The sequence below is a fragment of the Seriola dumerili genome, unplaced genomic scaffold (genome assembly GCF_002260705.1).
Source record: "Seriola dumerili isolate Sdu_G_001 unplaced genomic scaffold, Sdu_1.0 BDQW01000149.1, whole genome shotgun sequence".
Classification (NCBI taxonomy): Eukaryota; Metazoa; Chordata; class Actinopteri; order Carangiformes; family Carangidae; genus Seriola; species Seriola dumerili.
This window is the reverse complement of record NW_019174404.1, coordinates 4,637,317-4,659,773: the sequence shown is the minus strand read 5'-3', so window position 1 is coordinate 4,659,773 and position 22,457 is coordinate 4,637,317. Positions and strand designations below refer to the sequence as shown.

The 22,457-nt window shown below is 40.5% G+C and overlaps 2 protein-coding genes across 3 annotated transcripts in view; both read left to right on the top strand.

The window, feature by feature from the left end:
- dtnb (dystrobrevin beta) overlaps positions 1–16,606 on the top strand; it is a 35,490-nt gene extending 18,884 nt beyond the window's left edge. Inside the window, exons 11-20 of one of the 2 annotated variants that reach the window (XM_022750170.1) lie at positions 562–636; positions 5,056–5,146; positions 6,522–6,610; positions 7,088–7,201; positions 9,027–9,123; positions 9,504–9,524; positions 11,171–11,330; positions 11,587–11,676; positions 11,877–11,930; positions 12,485–16,606. In XM_022750170.1, coding sequence (XP_022605891.1) covers positions 562–636; positions 5,056–5,146; positions 6,522–6,610; positions 7,088–7,201; positions 9,027–9,123; positions 9,504–9,524; positions 11,171–11,330; positions 11,587–11,676; positions 11,877–11,930; positions 12,485–12,510 — 817 coding nt within the window. In that variant the 3' untranslated portion in view covers positions 12,511–16,606. The remainder of the gene's footprint in view (positions 1–561; positions 637–5,055; positions 5,147–6,521; positions 6,611–7,087; positions 7,202–9,026; positions 9,124–9,503; positions 9,525–11,170; positions 11,331–11,586; positions 11,677–11,876; positions 11,931–12,484) is intronic. The other variant, XM_022750171.1, reaches the window with a different exon arrangement.
- Positions 16,607–18,215: 1,609 nt separating this feature from the next.
- LOC111225752 (piggyBac transposable element-derived protein 3-like) lies at positions 18,216–20,947 on the top strand. Its single transcript, XM_022750777.1, has 2 exons — positions 18,216–18,273; positions 18,602–20,947. The coding sequence occupies exons 1-2, from the start codon at positions 18,216–18,218 to the stop codon at positions 20,509–20,511; spliced, it is 1,968 nt and encodes a 655-aa protein (XP_022606498.1). The 3' UTR covers positions 20,512–20,947.
- The last annotated feature ends 1,510 nt before the right edge of the window (positions 20,948–22,457 follow it).

Genomic DNA, 22,457 nt, shown 5'->3' with positions numbered 1-22,457 from the left:
TGTGCCGGGTGAAGTGTGAAGCTGAGAGCACCTGAGATGTACAGGGAGATATTTTGATCCGTTAATGAGACTCTGTGGTCCGGGCTGCGATGAGCTCGTCGGAGGCCACTGATTCAGCCGCCAGATGGACCCCATCGCTTTGTTTACTCTCACAAATTACCTCCCACAATGTCACCTTTCCTGCTTTTTCACAGACTTCCAGTTTAATTAGATTTTCTTGTCTGCTGTTGTTGCCTTTGCTCATGTTAATTAGGTTTAAGCTAATGGCCTAAAAACATCTAAATTGCCGTTCCCTTGGAAAAGTCAATTATTTTGCAAGAATTTGAAGTTAACTCGTGTACAACATGTTGCCTGCTTTGTGCACCGCACTCAGTAGTTTGTTATGATCTCTACCTGCCTCCCCTCTCACCCTCTCTCTTTGTAAAGTTGGATTAAATTGAAGTCAGGATCGCTGATTTATGAATATTAATAGAATGCAAATACCCTCTCCTCCATTCCCTGGTGACAAGCGCCACAGGCCTCTGCAGTGTAGCATTAAAGACCTCTAATCTTGTCTTTTAGTCAGCCGAAACCAGTGGCCAACAACATGAACGACACAATGCTCATGTCCTCTGGGGCACCTACTCCCACCAAAAGGTAAGCACCCCCCTCCCCCCCCAAGGCATGATGTCTTTTTTTGAAGATATTTACTGCACAGAATTAGGTTAATGTTTGTCATTATTACCCCTAAAACGTCAGTTTAAGAGACACACACCCAAACAACATAAGTCCTTTTAATCACACAGAGCGCGGTCTGTGCTCAGAATAGGTGACATATTCTCTCTCATCAGTGGCAATAACAAGAATAGCGCAACAAATCAGACTACAGATGTTATTTGTTCCCTCACACTTGACACACATTTTTTTGCATCTGAGCAGCGTGCCCTTGTGAGTGTATTTTTAGAGGAAAATTTGTTACGCTGTCACGAAGGGTATGTGAGCTCTCCTACTTAAAGGGCTGATTTGACAAATAGATTATGATAGAATTGGAGCCTTATCGTGTAAGCAGATAGCGGGCGAGGGCCCCGTGAAAGCAGCCTAATTGTCCTCTCATTCGAGAACCCTCTCAGTTAAAGGCCACCTCTATTATTATTTACACAGCGTGGTAATGAAGCATTGTGATTATATGAATTCGATAATGGAGAGCACTCTGAGGGGAGCTGTAATGTATCTGCACTCTGTCCTGCAGGTCTGTGCTGGGTGAATTTTTGTCTGTCTTTTTTGTACATTATCTCTCTCTCGCATCGTTCCACCAATTTGTGTTTGCAAGACGGTCCTGCTCGGGGACTCAGGGCTTCCCACAACACATTAGAAGGGAGGAGACATCACTGTCTGCTGTAGACAAATAATAGAGGTGTGACCAACCACCTTGTTTAAGATCAGGCTCTTTGTTTGACATCCAAACAAAGGCTTTTGGTAGAGAATTCAGAAAGAGCTCGAATGGCTGTTTTTTCCACTTGTGCTCCTCTGGGCAGGGTTATCATACAGTACACCAAGGACCCAGGCAGCCGAAGGGCAGTGTGCACACTGCAAAAAATGTCCATCGCTGCAGGAATGAGGCTTAAAATCTGTAGTTTTAGTTGTGAAAGTCTGCCAAAGGGTTGGGGTCACGCCATTATTCCCCTTACTCCACGCAATAAATTGACATTACATTTTGAAGAAAGTGTAATCATCTACCGTCGCTGGAAGATTTTCTGTCTGCCTTTAGAAAAATGAGATGCTAACAATCAATACTAGATTAAGTTTCTTGCAGAGATGAGCATTTTGTGCAGTGCAGTGTTGTCTCCGAGGGCTGACAGGATCAAGATTAGAGCGGGCTTGAGGGAAGCTGACAAGATAGGGACACCCGAGGCGGTAAACGATGCCTTGCGTCCAAAACCCGTGGAGGTCAGTGGAAGACATCACGTGTTGCGGGATGTACAAGTGGAAGGCGACGCTCTCCTGAGGTTTGTTTCACTGTGGCAGTAATGAAGAAGCCTGATAACCTTTGTCTTGACATTTTGCTCTGTGAGTCAGAGCTGCTTTGGGAAGATGTCATGCACTGAGGATGCTGTTGCCTTGAGGGGGGGCATAACAACTACAAAGCTGCCATATTTAGGGCAGAAATTGCGCATTAAGCCACCGTGACGCCTCCAAAATAGGTTGTGTTGAGCGTCAGTGTGGATACCGGTAGATAAGGTGTTGAATGTGGAGGGAAGGAGCAGGTTTCACTTAGGTTTGGTTCCAGTGAACAGAAGGCCAGTTGCTACCAGGCTCTCTCTCTCTCTGTGTCACATTTGGTTTGTGAATATTAATCTATTGTTATAATCAGCCTGCACTGGTCTGCCTGCTTTCTCATGAAGGGCCTATGAGTCAAAGATGCCACTGCTGAATAATGCAAAGCTCCTTGTGGCTCTGCCTCATTTCAAGAGCCTCAAACTGAAAAGCAGCACCGCCGCTGTCTTTGTTTGTTTACCCTTTCAAATTCCACTTTTTCATAAGAGAAGGAATCGCAAAACACATTCATGACTGTGTGTGTCAGCGCGGAGTTGAAACTGAATGCACTCTGTTTGAAAAATAGTGTGTGTTGTGCTTCCAGCCTCCATCACAGTCTGCGCTCTGATACTGTCTGCTCTGCTGACATGGCATCTGTTCCCTCCCACCTCGCTCTCTCTCGCAGACAATCGCTCATCACTAGCCGCCCCCCCCCCAGCCCACCCCACCCGAGGGCGAACCAGCACCGCGGTATTTATTACCTGTTAGCCATGCAGAACCACGGCAGCAGCGGATCAAATGAAATGATAAAAAAAGAAAAAAAAGAAAATGCTTACTTGAGCTTCATGAGATAGAGAGGATCATTTTTAAGCAGCGCACCATCATTGAATGAATGTAACTGGAAGCTGAGACACAGAGACTGAGACAGAGACTTTAATGTGGATCTGTCACATCAAGGCCAATACATGTGATGAGGTCAGTTTCAGGGCTGATACAGATCTGGCAAATTGGATCTGTCATTATGTTTTTATTGGTTAAGTTACAATATTAGAAAAAATATATTATTACTAATAAACAAATCATATTATATATTAATATAAAAATATTGTTATTAACTAGTCTGAGTGTAAAGTTAAAGTTCCCATATTTTACACTTTTCTGGTGTTTTATTTGAAGTTTTGATATACAGTACATTAGAAGATATATTTGGCGCTCTGAGCCTCTCTTCTGATTGGCTGATTTCTGAGTGATTGAATCCTTCAAGGTTGGATGGTGGGTCAGGGTGGGCGGGGCTTGGGGCATGGCTGAGGGCGGTGGCTGCTTTGTTGTGACATCACAAAGTTACAGAAGTCCTGACAACTCATTTTAATGCTCAGTCTCTGAATATGGCTGTTGTGCATTTTTCTGTGGACTGAGCGCTTTGATACATATATACATGTGTGTGTGTGTGTGTGTGTGTGTTATATATATATATATATATATATATATATATATATATATATAAAAAGACACGGACATCTCACTTTATACAATATGGGCCCTTTAAGTACCATGACAGTACCATGAATTCTGCAGTTAGAAACAAGATGCTTCACCTCTCTGGATGATCTCTGGCCTCTCGAAGTTTTGACCTTTAGTTTAAGTGTCGTAAGTTTGGTCAGGACACGGTGTTCGAGAGCATCGTGTACCCACTTCTAACAAAAATAGGACGTGTGGTGTCTGAGATATTGTGTATGATAGAAAAAAAAACACTTCACATGTGCAACTAAAATAAAAAAATACCTGGGAAAGATGCCAGTTCAGGAGGGCTTCAAGGCAGTTCATGCATCTTTGTCCAAAACCTGGCACCGATCATCAGGTATTGCCAGGAAACTTCCAGCCAGGAGCAGCTTCTAGTCTGATAGCCTGGAGATCCAGACATGTGGTCCAACTCCGGAGGACCGTGTAGGGTCACAGCTTCTCCTGAGCCAACCCGAGCAGCTCCTTGGTGTCTGTTAATGTATTACTTTAATCCTGCGAGAAAGCTCGGGCTCTGTCGATGCTTCAGCCCGAGGATGAGGCTGTAAATTATTTAGAAAGTGTTCCATTTAAGAAGACGTTTTTTTGACAGCCTCCTCAAAACAGGCGCTTTGACAGTTTGTGGAGTGATTTCACTTTTTCCGGGTGCAGATCAACTGAGCTTTCTTCAGTCAGGTGACGTTATCTCGCCAAAAGTCGGATGATCTGCAGAGTATTTTTAGATACCATCACTGGAATAAGAAAACTCTTGAAACAAACAAGGAAGGAACCGGGGCAGCTAAAATTATTTCATCAGACTGGCAGCTTTATTTTTATTTTTTATTTTTATCTTGCTCTGAAAAAGATAAGATTTTAACACAAATGTTGATTAAAAGGCTGGTTTGCAGTGTTTTTGGGGCCTGGGTAGTGAACCCTGCGGGGACTGTGGCTGTTGGTGCAGTGTGTTTGAAGCCAGATTGTGTTTAATGATCTTAATCATCGTTCACTCTCTATCCAGAGATTTAGATAGCACCCAGCACCATTTCAGCTCTCCTTCACTCCTCATTTCAGGCTGCATGCCGAGACAGGACAGCCTATGTCCTGTCGTCTGTCCACGCCATATGCCACGCCCATGATCATTGAAAGTCTCATGCCGTATTTGACATTTCCAGTCAGCGGTGAAATGGCCAGAACGGACATTGGCACGGTCACAAATGCATTTGGCATGCTGCATTCTCTCTTAACCATCTCCATTCATTGTTATGACCAATTATCTCAGACTGTCTATCAACACTGGACTCAAAGCCAAGTGTCATAATATTAAGGTCACCCCAATTCTAATGTGTGTTTTTTTATGCAAATTCTTTTACATAACCACTTTGACTGTACAAACTTTTCCTTCTACTTACATAAGAGCTTTTGACATTAGAGTCACTGTTGCTGTATATATATATGTGTGTATTTGTGTGTGTGTGTGTGTGTGTGTGTGTGTGTGTGTGTGTGTGTGTGTATGTGTGATGCATCTATCTCTTTGACTTTGGGCAGTGTCTTGGAGAGTCCCAGCCGGCTAGATGAAGAGCACCGCCTCATCGCTCGCTACGCTGCCCGCCTGGCAGCCGAGGCGGGCAACTCCACAGTGAGTGTCTCGCAGAACGCCCTGTGGTGGACTTCAGTCAACCTGCATTTCACGTTTAACGCTTTGACAAGTTATTGTTATACATTTCATTTCATCTGTGGCTGGAGAACTTTGAGCGTTGAAGCCGCAGCTTAGAGACAAGTCGCACTTACGAGTCGAACTGCGCAGTAGTCAGCCATAAATAACGGGGAATGGGAAAGAAGAGGCAACTTGTTTTCCCACAGTTTCACTTGTTTGATCCTTTTTCTTGAAACAGGATGAAATAAGAAACACGTGTCATCGGCTTTAAGGTTGTAATACTTAAGATTTCAATCCTGATTGATTCCTATGGTCAACACGGGGACAGCAAATAGAGTGTAATACAACAGCAAACAGTCCTTAAGCAGCTGCTTTATCAGAAACACAACAGAGGAGCATCTGGTGTATTTATGTGCAGCGCACTCAAACAAAACGACAAAAAGTTGGTCAATAATAACTGAATCTGATTTATTGCTGCACATGACACGAGGAACAGGACGCGGCAGAGGGAGTTGGTTTTCTTGCTGAGGAGCTGGACGTGTGCAGCCTGTCGCACGAACAGCTTCTCCTTCTTGTTCCATTAATCACTTGCAGAAAATAAAAAATGATCCGCTGTCAAAAAAATGTCCAATATGACTGTTGACAGTCAGCACTAACCACGGTGACAAATGACATTGCATTGCGCCAGTTGCATGACTTTAATGTGAAGCAGCTGCAGGAGGAAATGTTGGCTGCAAACAGAATGAACAGTAAAGAGAGGATGATTTCATGAGATTAAATTACTGTGTTACATGCGTGCATTGTTTTCCTGTGAATTCCCCACGCATAAGTAGGCAATCTGAATCCAGTGTGTGCATGGCGGACTCTGCCACTAACAATAAAATACTATACAGGGAGGTAATAACTGAATGTAAATACATTCAATCCAACCTCAAATAAAATCAAAAATTTAATTTGGTTAAACAAAAATCTGAAGGATTACAACTTTAACGGTCTTTAATTTGGCCTCAAATTTTAAGTATTTCTTTATAACAATAAATACTTGTGACTAAATAAGTGACATCAAAGTTTAAAAAAGGCATCCTTATATAGATTTTTTTTTGATTGAAAAAAAAAACTTAAGGCAGAAAGTATTAATGTGGGGTTACGTTTAGGGCTTAATTGGATTTTTCCTTCGCAGTCTGACTGTAATGTGGAAGGCTAAAGGAAAGCAGTGGTGACCTCAAGTGACTCCTGTTTATGCAGCGACATAATCAGTCTCCAGCTGAGCATCATTACTACTTACTGTGGTCAGGAGGTAGCTGCTGGTGCTCCACTTTTTTTTTTAATGCCACTCTATGATAATTTTGTTTTTCAGCAACAATGTCCTCCAACAGATCTGAGTTTCAACTTTGATGCCAATAAGCAGCAGAGACAGCTGATTGCAGAGCTGGAGAACAAAAACAGGTACAATTCATCACTTAGACATCATTTATTTATTGGAAACTGGACTGATTAGTTGGCTGCTGGTTGTCAGTGGTGGAACTATGTACATTTACTGTCGCTACTTTATATTTCTACAAAGTATTGTACTTTGATGTGACAGCTGTAGTTCTGCAATGAAGCACGATATATAGAATAGTAAAAGGACCAGTTTTAACATTAGACATTTTGACATTAGGAGATTGATGCCACTCTAATATCTGACGGGTAAATATAAGGCTACAGCATGCAGTCTATTAGCTTAGCTTAGCATAAAGACTAGAAACGGGGAAACAGCTAGCCTGGCTCTGTCCTTTAACTTGAGTTGAATGCAGGACTTGAATGACCGACTTGTAACTGAGTGTTTTTACATCACTGTATCGCTCCTTCACTTTTTAATTAAAGAATCTCAGTTCTTCTTCCACCACCCTGAACAGTTAACCGGTTGTCTGACTTATTCAGGGAGATCCTCCAGGAGATCCAGAGGCTGCGTCTGGAGCATGAACAGGCCTCTCAGCCGACCCCAGAGAAAGCCCAGCAGAACCCGACGCTGCTGACTGAACTGCGGCTCCTCAGGTATCACTCCTGCTACCGCACCACCACACCACTCACAAGAGCATCTTCCTCCCAACGACAGGAAGACAGAGCGATATATATTATGGCAATCAAGTAGTAAAAGCACTGCAGGGCTGGTGTATTTATGTTGGCTGAACTCATTCTTCAAGTAGAAATAATGTCTTCCTAATTCAGGAGGGTGGTTTTGAATTAGCAGCATGGGCATTTATCATGCTGGCAGGACGCTGAGACCCTTGGGTTCATTTCTTGGAAGAGACTCACCCTGTGAGGACATGTTACAGCACTTGTTGCCCTGAATGACTCCTTGTTTGTCTTGTCTGCTCTAAATAATGAGTCAGCACTGAGGTTTAAAGGTCAACAGCTGTGACAAAGTTAAAATGTTATATTCATCTAATCATTTAAATCATAAATTACAGGCTATCCATCAATATAAAGTTATAGCAGATGTATTTGAATGTTTTTCTCAATGTCAACATCCTCACACCGACTCCTCGGCTTGATAAAGGATTGTTGTGTGTAAAGGAAACTAATTATATGTACTAGTAGAGAAGCAACAGTAAAATAAATTGGTTTATGTCACTGGAGGACACAATTATTCCAGTTATTATTTCTCCCAGTTTTAATTAAACATATTTGGAAGCATTATGCAGCCCGCTGAGCCTGTGTGTGATTCAGGCTTTAGACCAGGATGTTATCAAGTGATAACTACTTTATCACAGACTGTGGACTGTGTTTGGAGCCGGGCTGGACAGCTCTGATATCGCCCTTATTCAGCCCAGAGACACAGAACAGAGCACAGATGTTTACACTCTGCAGATGTTTGTGAGGTTCTGATAGGAGGACTTCAGCCAGAGAAATTGCTACAGTTCTTCTCTGAGGCGTTTTTTCAAAATGCATTTACACACCGTGGACACCAGGGGGTGATAATACGACAGAGTCTTCATACTCTCAAACTCAAGATGACCTGAGGGCAGGTTTTTCTCTCCTCAAGGAGCCAAATGAACATCACTGGAAAACAAAATACTTTTTTTCCAGCAATAAATTTAAATTTGATAATATTTGAAGCTGAGCAACTCGTCTTCCCCCCTCCTCTCCACTCTACCTGTCACACTGCTCTGTATATGCATAAGTGAAAAAATAATCTTGAAATGGTCCAAATCGATCTTTTATGTTCATTTAGAGATATTTTGGTGCCAGGTACACCCCAGTAAATCAGAGTAAAGCGATTATGTTGGTTTTACAGCTGGGTTCATCCAGCAGCTCGCTCAATGTTAAAAACATTTTTATGCTCTAATATTAATTTAAAAAATGATAGTCGCAAAAGGAAAAAGTAGGTGATAAATGTAAAAATAAAAGGCTGGAGAGAAATCACAGTGGGAAAAAAAAAATAGTGGGTCGGACCCCTTGCTTTAAGGGGACCAGGTATGATTTAAATGTCACTTTTTTCAGTGGTGACAGATTAATGAATGTATTTTTGGCAGTGACACTGGTGCAGGTAAAAAAGAGAAATATTTTAATACTAGATCAGAACATCAGGAGCCCAGGGCAGTGCTGCAAATAATGCACACGCCACATGACTCAGCACATACAGGGAACACATGTACATGTGAGATTCATTTGCAGACATGTGTCTCCGAACTCTTCACAAAAAAGGAATAGATTCACCAAACAATCAAGGCACAAAAAGTTTTTTGGTGTGAACAGTATCGTGTCAATTTTGGCATCAGGAGCAACTGCTTTTGTGTTTTATTACTGTCAAATCCAAGTAGCGCTTCTGCCCTTTGTTTTTTAATGCTAATCCCTAAACTCTTTCCTTCTGCTTCAGACACAGGAAGGACGAGCTGGAGAGACGCATGTCAGCCCTGCAGGAGAGCAGACGGGAGCTGATGGTGCAGCTGGAGGGGCTCATGAGGCTGCTGAAGGTAAGACGATCACCTGATCACCTGAAAAGGCCTCTGAATCAGTATTAATCTCCTAAGATACACATGCATACACAGTAAATGCAGATCTGCTGTTCTTCTTGAGCATTTTACAGCGTTTGCCAGTGTTAATCTATCTTGCACAATGTGGGTTTTAAAGCTTGGTGGCATGTTTGATGAGATGAGATGCTGACATGTTAAATTCTTCAAAACCACGACACTGCAGCAGTCTTAAGTTATGTTAATGTGCCGTATGGTGCATGCAGATATCCCTTTCTTCTTCTCCTTTCACTGCTTTAATTCAGTTGCTCTCACTCTTCTTGCTCTCTCTCTCTCTCTCTCTCTCTCTCTCTCTCTCTCCGCTTACCTTTGCTGGCTGATAGGATGAGGAGCAGAAGCAGGCTGTAAGTTGCCCTTAATTCAGTTTGCCAGGCTCAATACCTGGCTCTAGTCACAGCACTTAGTTTAATGCCTCTATACACCCCCCTTCACACAGATGTGATTGAAGTTTTTATAATAGATTTTAAGAAGGATGTTAGGAAAGTTGATAGGATTCCACAAACTAACTGGGTTACTCTGATCTAGTCCGCTTATGCAGGCTACTGCTTCACTTATTCGCTAGTCATATTAGAGAGCTACAACCAAAGACTGAGACACAATCTTTAAAACCAGGCTTCTCATGTCCGCGGTCCAAACAAGTCGGGAGAACTGTGTTTTTCTTAGCCCCGAATGTCAGGGACCTGTTCCTTTCATCGGCACTAACAACCTCCCTTCTAATGTGACTGCAGTCTGGCTGGCCATCTGCTGCCTGGCTCCGAGCCATCGACCTGGGCCTGCTCAAGTCCCAGAGACACACAGTGATCCTTTCTCTGTGAGATATAGCTCCCGACTCAGCACAGGCCCCAGTCGCTCACCCACACATGGTTCTCATTACCCCTCGATGCAGTAAAGGTGCACTATAGAGACACAGAGTATAGCCAGCCAGTATAGGATTACCAGATTTTCTTGCCTTCATACCGTTGTTTTTGTTTGTTCTCCCTAAAAGGATTAAGATCTTTCGGTCACATCTGTGTGTGTGTGTTTGTTTTAAGAAAGTCACCTTTAAAAGCATAAAGGTCATCTCTTCTTAAAGCTGCAATCTGTGACTGCACTGCAGCATCTTCCATTGAAACGCAGTCCTTCCAGACCTGGCTTTGTTGATGAAGAGATGAATTGGATTTAAGTTGTTTTTTGTTTTCCTCTCTATCAAAATCCCAGATTCACTAAAGGTTTGCACTTGGAAGACTATCCAGTATGTACGAAAATACCCAGATAATTTATGTTATTTAACTTTGCACTAGTGAGAATAAGCTTGAACACACCGATCGCCTGTCACAAGCAAACACATGGATGATGAATGTATCTCATGCTTTTGATGCTAATCAAGATTGTGACCAACTACCCTCAAATTGTTTTTAATAAAGCCATGAAAACTGGCATATTGTCTCATCTATTATGACTACACTTGAGTCAAAAGGAACAGCTGGACATTTTAGGAAACATGCCTCTCTGCCAAGGATAGATACCATTCTCATGTCTGTACAGTAAATACAAAGCTACGCTCAGCAGTCGGTTAGCGTAGCTTAGCATAAAGACTGGAAACAAGGGGAAGCTGCTAGGCTTACTCTGTCCAAATGTAGTAAAATCTGCCTAGCAGCACCTTTAATTATCCTGTTATATGTCATTTGATTTATCTGTACAAAAAAGGTACAGAAATGAAACATTATGGTGCTGTACAGTCACAGGAGTCGTATCAATCTTCTCATTTTAACTGTCAACAAGAGAGCGAGCAAACATATTTCTTAAAACTGTAAAACTATTTCTTTAACATCTTTTTCAAGATTGATTGAGGTGAAAGAAACCTGTATTTTGATCTGACGGATTAAACAAAAGAGAAGCAAACAGAACATCCAAATGTCAGGGAATACAGTAAATATCACATTTTAAAGATGAAACAATTTGCTGATGATACTGTAACTATAATGGCTGTATTTTTTTTTTCATCCTGCAGTCCCAGTCTGGAGGCTCCCCTCATTCCTCCCCCAGTCATGGTGCAGGCTGCTCCATGCCCATGCCCATACGCTCCACCTCGGCTGGGTCCACCCCAACTCACACACCGCAGGACTGCCTGGCGGGGGTGGGAGGGGACGTGCTGGAGGCCTTTGCTCAGGGTGAGTCTCAACCAGCACCTGAAACAAAGAGCATTCATTACAAGCTCATGCAAAATGTACCACACACTGATTAATTCATGTTGGTGTGGAAATAAAACATGTTGTAACAGTAACATTTCTGTTATCAGTGATCAGTGATCAGTTTACAATGTGCACTTCAACTGCCTTTGCCTGTTTGTTCTTCCATATGGTTGCACTGAAAAACCAGAAACTGCATGTGTTGTTAATTTGGTTTCAAAATGTCTCCGTTTCCCAGGTGTACCTAGAAATCTTCGGAATGATCTATTAGTTGCTGCTGATTCAATCACAAACACCATGTCGTCTCTGGTGAAAGAGCTCCACTCGGGTTAGTCTATAACACATGTTTTATGATATAAGTCTATTTTACCATCTGGATTATGTTTCCTGGGTTTGAGTCTTTATTAAACAATTAATCTTGCTCTGAATTTTCATCATTCTCACACCTGCTTCTGATATGGTGTGTATCGAGTTTTACATCGTGACCAAAAGCATCGATCACTGACATTTGGGGTTTTATTTTTAAAGTAGATGACGGGGGAGAGGACGAGGAGACCAACATGAGGAACGGCGGGGACAGAGGTGAGTCTGGGTTCATGCTAATAAAAGTGGTTTCCTAACTAAGTCTTTCAAAGCCAATCATACCGCAGTATAAATAGCACATATAGTAAGCCACGCAAAATAGAATAAAAAGTAGGAACTATAATTAATTAATATTATGTTAAACATATTTCACTAAACTACAGCACTGTTGACTCAAGATAACGAGATGATTGAACAAGAAAATGACTGATATGATGCGATAAGAGGATAATGAACTCATGACCTTGAGATGATGTGATGAAATATAATTATTGCCATCATGACCATAGAAACAAGCTGCCTTTTAACTACATTAATTTTTCGACAACTAGAGAACTGATATCAACTGCATTGTTTTTTTTTCAGTATTTGGTCACGAGGAGTGGGTTGCAGCAAATATATATATAATATCTCAGCAGCCAATAATATACGCGTTGCAATGTGGGTCAGTGCCACAGAGTCATTTATACCTTTTTTTCTTTTTTTTTACTAATTCAGCCAGGCTGTGCCGGCTGTCAGCGACACTAAATTTGCTCCTCTGTGTGTGTATCCAGGCACAGTGAGAGTACAGAAGCACTGAGGGAAAGAGAACACCATCCCATCCTGTAAGGACATACGGTCATCAGCTGGGAAGAATCAGTAACAACAACAACAACTACAACAACAACTACAACAACAACAACAACAACAACAACCCTGGCATTAGCACGTAGAGTAATGCATGCTGTAATCTAACAGGATTTCACTATGTGAAAAAATTGTTTCTTCACACCTTGCAGGTAGCAAGATGTGTCTAATTAGCGAGTGTGTTTGTTGTCCTGTAAACAAAAACTGCTGTAATTACCCAATGATTTCCCTCATGACTGCTAAGGAATGGCTTGCTGTGCTTTGTCCCCAAACTGTTCCACTGCAGCAGGTCATTCTGTATATAAGATACTGTAAACACATGACCTTGGGACACGGTGATGACCTCCCGTCACAACGTGTTCCCTGTCATTGCTTTTGTATGATTAGCGCTAGTATTTCTTTATTTCTTTTCTTTCTTTTTTTTCTAAATTATTTTTGCATGAAGTTGCACTCATGTCTGGATTTAGGTACTGTACCATGCTATGCCAGCTCTTTGTGGGTTTATGATGACAGCTGGGGTGTCAGAAGTGTCCTGCCTCAGAATTCATGCTGAGTGTGTTTACTGCACATCCACATTCTGTAGCTGGAGTCTGAGGTCAGCCAGGACATGCTGCAGTCTCACTTAAAGGAACAGTTCAACATTTTTGGAAATACATTATCCCCTTTAGATGAGGGGATCAATACCATTCTCATGTCTGTCTGTTAAATATTGAGCTGGAGCCAGGACATGGTTATCTTAACTTACCTTAAAGACTGGAAAGAGGGGGAAACAGCTAGCCCTAGACTTCCCAGGGTCTTGCTGTCGCAGGCAACCAGCAAAACTCAAGAAAGTCACTGCATCCAACTAAAACAAAGGCATATAATCCCTCGTAAAACCACAACTTGTTGTTTTTATACTTGGAGATATAACATGTTAACAAGTGAGCTGTAGAGAGGTGCTGGTGCAGATTTTTAACTCTTAAATTAGCTGTTATCCTGTTTTCAGAGTTTTCAGTTTTTTATTTATTTTCTTTTTAAAGGGCCATGTACAACGTGCAATACGTGTTACCATTTGATGTATTGTATCAGAGTTAGTTTAAAGCTAGTTTTTTAAAGTTTATTCTGTTTTGGACAGTAGGTCAGCAAAATAAGCAATCACCTCAGACTTGGGCAAAATGTAATGAGCCTTTTTACCATTTTATGAAATTTTCTAGGTTAAAATTTTTTTAATCAATATGAGGACATGGCGAGCTGTCAAGTAGCTTAGCTTAGCACAAAGACTGGAAACCAGGGAAAACAGCTAGCGTGGTTCCGTCAAAAGGCAATAAAACCCACCTATGAGCACCAACAAAAGCTCAGTAATTAACATGTTATATCTTTAATCCGAAGGATAAAAACAAGTTGTGGTTTGGGGTGTTTTGTGCCAGGCTATTTCTTGGCCAGGCACAGTGATTTTGTTGTCACTGGGAGGTTGCCAGCCAGGCAACACGACCCCTTGTAAAACCACAACTTGTCATCTCTACACTTTACAAAAGAGATGTACCCAGCCCCTGCCTTCAGTCTTTATGCTAAGCTAAGCTAACTTGCTGAAAGATGTTGTCCCACATTGACCTCACAGACATGAGAGTGGTATTGATCTTCTTATCTCCTGACAGACTCCAGGACACCAAGGAAATTTATGGTAATATCACTTCTTTTCTTGTGTCCAGCTGTGTCCATTTTTGCAGTATGAAGATACAAATAAAAAGCTGATGTCCATTCTGACCTTAACCAGGAAAATATGAGCTGTTCTCCAGAATACTGCCTGCATGTAAACACACTCAGTGAGTCTCATATTGTACTGCTGCTGCTACTGTGCTCTCAGCGAGCCACCCTTGCAAATAAGAGGGCTGTGCGGTTAAGAGAAACCGAGGGGCTACTCCAAACACAATAACGAGCCGAGTCTCATTGTTTCCTCCTGATGGAAACTTAACTGAACCACCTGAAGGGCATTGTAACACTCAACGCAGCACGGTGCCTCCTTCCAAAATACACTGACTAGTTTGTAGTCTCAGTATTTATTGTTTCAAGTGTGGGGAAGCACCTCAGGATGTTTAATAGTAATGAATTAGACATTGCGTTTTAGTTGTGAGTTACAAAATGAACACTTATACAGTATGTGAGGATGTAAGGTAGTCATAAGCAAGTAGGAAATGCTTTGATAGCTTTATTTAGTTAATAAAGGAATATTGAAAATGTTTATGTGCAATGACGGTAGGTGCTCAGGGACTGCAGAGCTCTTCTAGGTGAAATGTGGTAGTGATTACTAGAAAAGTAAAAGGTCGATAATGATTGAAAATGAAGGGTTTCATTCTAAAATGCTGTGTTATCATGTGGGAGAAATTCATTACAAGTCAGTCTTTCAAACTGCTTGTTGTAAGATTTTGTCAAGGCTTCCCAAAGTTAGGTCATTTTATTTTAATTTCACCAGTCAGTTTGTCTCATTTTGGAATGAAACTCTTCAAATATTTAGAGGAAAACAAAAGCAAGTGATTAAAATGCTGGGTTAAAGAATGTGGATTATAAGAAGCGGAGAAGTTTTTCTGAAGTGCTATTTGGTGAAGCATGTTGTGGGGTATAGTTTGTCTGTGTGTGAATTTGTGTCTTTCATGGAAAAGCAAAAGCGATTTGTCTGTCACGGAGGTAGCTGTCAACCAGACAGGTTTATTTTGAGTCAGACAGAGATCAGCTCCACATTACCTTTACATTCTTGTCTTCTGGTTCAATGTTTTTTGTCCTTCAGGGTAGCAATTCATCTCAAAGTGAAAATGAGCTACGTCTGGTTATGTGATGAAGGTCTGGGAGCAGTTTCAGAATGATGTAATAGGTCGAGTCTGACTGAACTAAACCACAGAAAGTGTTAGTTTTTTCTTTATATTATTTGTACAGTAAGCCCATCCTATAAGCTAAGTATACGGTTTCAACAACCTGTTACACTGTGTCAAGAAAAAGAACAAAAAGAGGCTCCTCCTGTTATTGTCGTTCTAAATGTAATGTTTTCATTCAGTTCTCTGTTCTGCTCTATGTCGCCATTATTGTTCTTATTCTGGTTTACAGTATTAGTGGAGTATAGTCATTGTAATGAGTTTGTCGAAACGCAGATTCACGTGCACTGCACACTCGCACTTGCATAGTTGCCCAATTATTAATTCATACAAAGCGGGACTAAAAACTGAAATACCACAGTTTAAAATTCTGTGACCACTGCTGTCAAAAAAGTTTATTTTATTCAGCTGAAAAAGGGTCCAGAAATGACTAAAATGCAGAGGTAAAAATTTAAGCAGTGTTCTGTCTTCCCCTTCCTTCTGGCCACACATTTGAATGCAAAACTTACTTTCTTTTTCCGTTCTTTCAGTTTGTGCCTGTAGCTGTTCTGTAAAGTGCTGTATAAAGTAACCATTCAGCAAATAAGATGATCTATCAGCCTTTATGTCGGCGTTTTAGTCTGTGACTTTGTAGAGATTTTATTCATTTATTCAAAGTGTTCTGCAGGAAAATTACGCTCAGCCTTTACATTTGTGCCAAACTGTTTGCAGACATTGTGTGTCATACAAATTACAGGTATATATCCAAGTATATCTGCGTTAGTATGTTGTTGTTGCCCATAGTTTATTCACAGAATGCCTGGAGATGTTCACATTTAATGGTTTCCACTGCTGGAATCTGCTGGAAAAAACTCACATTTACTAGTTAATAAAGATAGAAAACACATTCCAGATCTACTGATACACAGTCACTGATGTCATTTAAACCAATGCGGAGGCAATACTATATATACCCTGTCAGACCAAACTCGGGGTAATACAAATAAGACACAGCCGGTCATACAGAGGTGCATACATTGTGATCCTTTTATTGTTTGCAGAGAGACAACGTGCAAAGAGGACAACCTCAACGACGCTCCCCTGATGTTATTTATCTATGTATGTGTTCTGTATGGTTATGCTTCTGGTACATATTTGTTTCTCATGTTGATTTTACAAAACATAGTTTTATGTCACAAAGCCACTGTCTTTTGTAAATAAATCAAATGTGAGATATATTGAAAAGATTTAAAATATGTCTCTGACTTGTCATGTTATTATTGCTCTTGTGTTTTTTTATTAATCATCACCAAACACTTACTCAATGTTACTTACTCACTTACTCACACTGCTGTTCTTAAGTCTAATTTTGAGACACTTACTTTACTTGACTATTTCCATTATCTGCCACTTAGCCTATTCTCACTTTACATCAGGGGGAAAGGGTCTACTTTTATTCTCCTGACAACTGGAGTTACTACTTTCTTAGCAAATTTCAAAACGTGGTCATGTTATAAAAGATGCTTTATTACATAATAAACTACACAGCAACATATGAAATAGTTAAAATGAGCTCCACCTCAACCAGCCACAAAGTTTAAAAATGCTGCCTACACATAAATGCATCAGTAATAATAAACTAAAATAATGATAATATAACATGACTGTTCTGTATAGTGAGTACATTCACTTTTGATGACTTCTGCTGGAGTGCTTTACCATAGACCACTTTTACTTGAGTTACAGATTTGAATCTACTTACATCATTGTCATTCATAAAGTCACTTCATAGAATATGGGAAATAAAAGTGACAGCTATTGCATTCATATCTTATGAAGAGAAAATGATTTAGAACATAAGCACCTGATTTTGCCATTAGGATCAATACTTCATTAATTTAATGAGCAAAAGAATGAAACAAGGTTTTGACTTACCTATACACCATAGGCTTGGTAACTGTGAGAAAATGGTTAAATAATACAAAGTAATATTGGTAATTAGTATTAGTAAATAGTGGGTCATTTTTGAGGAACTATAATTACTTTTCCTTTTACATCACATAGTACTTACACTTCACTACATTTCAATAGGAAATGCTGTACTTCTTTACATTAATATTGTTTTACAAATTTAGATTTTTTTTAGTATTCAGAATATATAATTCTAGCCTGTAACACTCCATTCTGCTGCATAATGAACACTTTTTCTTTTGATAAGAAGAAGAAATTTTTATTGATATTTCTCTGCTTCCACTTTTTATATTATGACATTTCAATTACTTTTTACACCTTAATTTGATGTGACGTTTTCATGCGTTCTGATACTATGACATTTTATGCCTTTTTATGACTCTTTATGCCTTACTATACTATGACATTTTTATGCCATACTAAAGTATGACATTTTTATGACTTTTCATGCCTTACTATACTGTGACGTTTTTATGACTTTTTATACATTACTAGACTATGTCGTATTTTTGACTTTTCGTGCCTTTCTGTCATATCACCTTTAAATGACTCTTTATGCCTTACTATACCAAGACATTTCCATACCTTTTCATGCCTTACTATACATGTCTTTTTTATTACTTTTTATGCCTTTCTATATAATTACTTTTTTATGCCTTACTATACTATGACCTTTTTATGACTTTTGATGCCTTACTATACCCTCCTAGGACCTGGCGTCCACATATGTGGACCTCACATTTTGGGTTCTCTAGACCACAATACTAACCTTTTCCCAACAAGGGCCTGGTGACCACATAAGAGGATATTATTCTGCCACTCAGTGGTGGCAGAAGAGTATAACACATTACAGATTAGATTCAAGATGGCAGACAACACCCCCAGACGTTCAAATGGCCACTCCCGATCCAAACAATGCCCAGGTAAAAAATTCAATCAAATTTCATGGTTGATTCTTGTTCAAATATGTATAAAATTATTCAATGTTTGTTACGGAAGTAAAATTTTACAAAAGTTAGGAACTGTAATGATTTACCATGCCGCTAAACATGATGTCCACATATGTGGACAAAGGGACTTAGTTTTGTTGGTTGGTGAAAAGGTCCACAACTGTAAATTGTATTCTTGGGTGATTTTGGTAGAAAACAATAGTTTACTACAGTACAAACAGATGTTATATGTTATAAATAAATCTACATAGATTTTTATTCGACTTTTCTCATGATGTTTTTTTCCATTATTCTATCTCAGAAGTAGTGGAGTTACTGGGGTTAATTAGTGGAGACAACTCAGAGGTGGAAGATTTGTCAGACATCGATGATGTAGTGGGGGATCCTGAATTTCAACCCTCACAACAGGAGCCAAGCGGCAGTGAGGAGGACAGTAGTGGGTGTGAGGACCCATTTGCGCAGCCCTCTAAGCCTATCAGCGGACGTAAACGTCTCCGTGATGAACATAAAGGATATCGTTCAGATCGTGACATCGCCAGATCACGCGCTCCCAAACGTCGCTCTCAGACACAGCAGGATGAGGCTGATGTCTCAAACAATGTCCCTGAAGAGACAACACCAGGACCAAGCCATCAAGAGCAGTCCAAGAAAGCGCGTGAGATGCGATGGACGGCTTCTCCGCTAACACCAAAACAAGCCCAGTTTGAGCATGAGGAGGAAACTGCGCAGGACAGAGAGGACTGGACCCCACTGGACTACATTGAACAGTATATTGATAAAGATTTGATGAAAATGATTGCAGATTGCTCTAATGCTACGTCACTGGCTAGAAGTGGGTACACACTCAACACATCAACTGACGAAATTTATCATTTTTTTGGTGCCTGTATTTGGATGTCTTGTGTACCATATCCTGCAATTAGGATGTACTGGTCCAACGGCTTGAGATTCCCTGCCGTCACTGAAAAGTTCACACGTGACAGATTTTTCAGACTGAGGCGATCACTCAAAGTGCTCATTGATTATGACGTTCCGGAGCATCGGAGAGAGCGTGATAAATTCTGGAAGGTGAGGCCTTTTCTGGACCGCATTCTGAAAGGATGCAAATCTCAGGCTCGACCAGAATGCGTTTCCATTGATGAGCAGATGATTCCATTCACAGGAGTTTGTCCGTATCGACAATATATACCAATGAAACCAAATCCAGTTGGCGTGAAAAACTTTGTTTGCGCAACAGCAGATGGTATTGTGCTGGACTTTGACCTTTATCAAGGTGCAGATGCACTCCTTGAGCAGGTTGAAGAACCAGAGGATCTGGGTTTGGGAAGCTTGGTGATAGATCGTCTGTCTCAAACTCTGCGTCCTAATACAAATGTTTACTGTGATCAGTTCTTCACATCCGTCCAAGCTGTGGAACACATGATGAAGAAGCAGATGTATGTAACTGGTACAGTTATGAGGAATCGGATCTCTGCAGCAGTGCAGAAGCTACCAACTGACAAAGAAATGAAAAAGGACGGAAGAGGTACCTCAGCACAAGTTACCACTGAGGATGGAAAGATTTGCGTAGTAAAGTGGTATGACAATAAACCGGTATTGATGATGTCTGCTGTTCATGGTAGAGAGCCAGAAAACACCTGCCAGAGATGGGACAAAAAACAGAAACGATATGTGACCATCCCGCGACCAAGTATTATCCATGAATACAACTCCAAGATGGGTGGAGTTGACCTTGTTGATAGAATGATGAGTTACTATCGCATGAATGGCCGTACAAAGAAATGGACACTGAGGATGCTAATGCACTTTACAGATCTGGCTTTAGCCAACAGCTGGCTACTGTACCGCAAGGACCTCAATCTATGTGGCACACCAAAGAAAAACATCATGCAGTTCCTTGAATTTCGAATGGAAGTGGCCATGACCTTCTTGAGTCAGCGTGACAATGACAACAACAACTCTGACTTTTCAGAGCTGGAAGATGACCCAGACATTTTAGTCCAAGGGAAAAAAAGTCCAGTGAAGGCAGTCCCCCATGTCTCAATCCGCAGGCGGGCTAATGCACATCTGCCAGAGGCAGTAGACTTGAAGAATGCAGCGCGCTGCAGAGCAAAAGGCTGCTCAGGGAAAACTCGAGTGCAGTGTGGTACATGCAAGGTTTTCCTCTGCTTACAGGCAGGTCGCAACTGTTACAGAGCCTTTCACACGTAGGTGTAAACATGTTCCAACGGGGGAAAAAATAGTTTGAAAGTCTTTGTTACAGACATACGTCTTTCTGCAACTGTTTTGCAGTACTTCAAATGAGCCATATTGCTCAGCACAATTGTTCTGTCTCATTTTGTTTTTGCACTCAGGAAAATACTGCTGTGTTCTGGCACCAAATAAATAGTTTAGCACATCATTACTTAATTGTGACTTTATTGGTTTCTATCTAAATTTAAAACTAATGTCCTCATATGTGGACATCATTTTTCTCAGAAACTATGTAAAAAGATAATTCTTTGTTGTTATACTCATCAGGTCCCAATCAGCCTAAATAGCAAAGAGAAATTAAAAATGCATGCCATGCAAGAGTTCGGGTTTTAGGAGGACACTGTGATGTTTTTATGACTTTTTATGCCTCACTATACTATGACGATTTTTTACGCTTTTCTGTACTATGTTGTTTTAATAAATTTTAAATGCCTTACTATACAATGTTGTTTTTATGACTTTTTAAGCCTCATTATACTGTCTTTTTTATGACCTATTATGCTTTACTATACTATGACGATTTTAAGACTTTTTATGCCTTACTATACTATGAGGTTTTATTGATTTTTTTTGCCTTGCTGTACCATGAAATTTTTAGGACTTTTGATGTCTTACTATACTCTCTTTTTTATGCCTTACTATAGTATAATGTTTTTATGACTTTTTATGCCGTACTATACTATGAGGTTTCATTGACTTTTTATGCCTTACTGTACTATATTCTTTCAATACATTTTCATGTCTTACTATACCATGTCTTACTACACAATGTTGTTTTCGTGACCTTTTATGCCTTATTATACTATGACGTTTTAATGCCTTACTATATTATGACATTTTTGATTTTTATATATAATTATATTATTATTATTATTATTTATTTATTTATTTTTTTTGGCTGAGGTGTCATACAGCTGCTTCTCTGTCCTGCCAGAACCTTGTGGAGAGGGTGGTTGGTATTGTCCAAGATGGCCTGAATCATTGCATGTGTCTCTCCACAACAGCAAATTTATTTTTTGTATTTGTGGAAGGTGTTTTATATTTACAGATTACAAATTTAAGCACAGATTGTCGAACTGTTCACACAAATAATACTGAAACAAATCTACCTCGATAACCTTTCCTGCTTCACCCACAAATCTGATACAAAAACAAACTGACCTTTTTTTCCCCTGTGGTATCACACACTCACAATGAAGGAAAACTATACAAGTTAGACGAGTAAGACAGTCTGACCTATCAGCATCCTCCTCTGATTTCTGGGAAGAGACAGAGAGCTTCCACCGGCCGGCAGCACACTGCTGTCTGTAGGTCATGAGGCATCGTCTTGCCTCTGCTGTGGCTGCTGTCCTCAGATGAACCACAAGGTGCCATTGATTCTACGAGAAAGAGGAGACGCTTCTACTTCCAGATCAGTGAGCCACATTTGACCTGCTGCACACACATTTCCTCTCCTTCTCTTTGTCCCTAGATGGCCCTAATCTGCCCAACAGGGAATTGCTCTGTGAGCCTTAAACCCTCTTGCATTTGGCAACCTGTAACATTTATCTCACTGTGTCTCCGTCTAGTGGGCATGCATGGGATAGTGGGCATGCATGGGATAGATATGTTGGTTGCAGTGGTTAGGCTGCTGAGGGGATGGTGATAATGGAATGAAAGTGATATGAGATTTGATATCTTTTTCTAGCTGCACTCTAGGAAATGAACTGGAGATGAAGCGCCAGATGAAGCTTCTGCTCAGGGGATAAAATCTATGTGGCCCACATCCGTTGTGACATACACGTACATATAGATTGACGGCCAAATAAGAGATTAGTCCAGTGCACCCAGCACTGTGACCGGTTTGATTTTCCTATTACTATCAGTACATGGTCAGTATGTCGTTGTCATTCAGCAAAATTGTG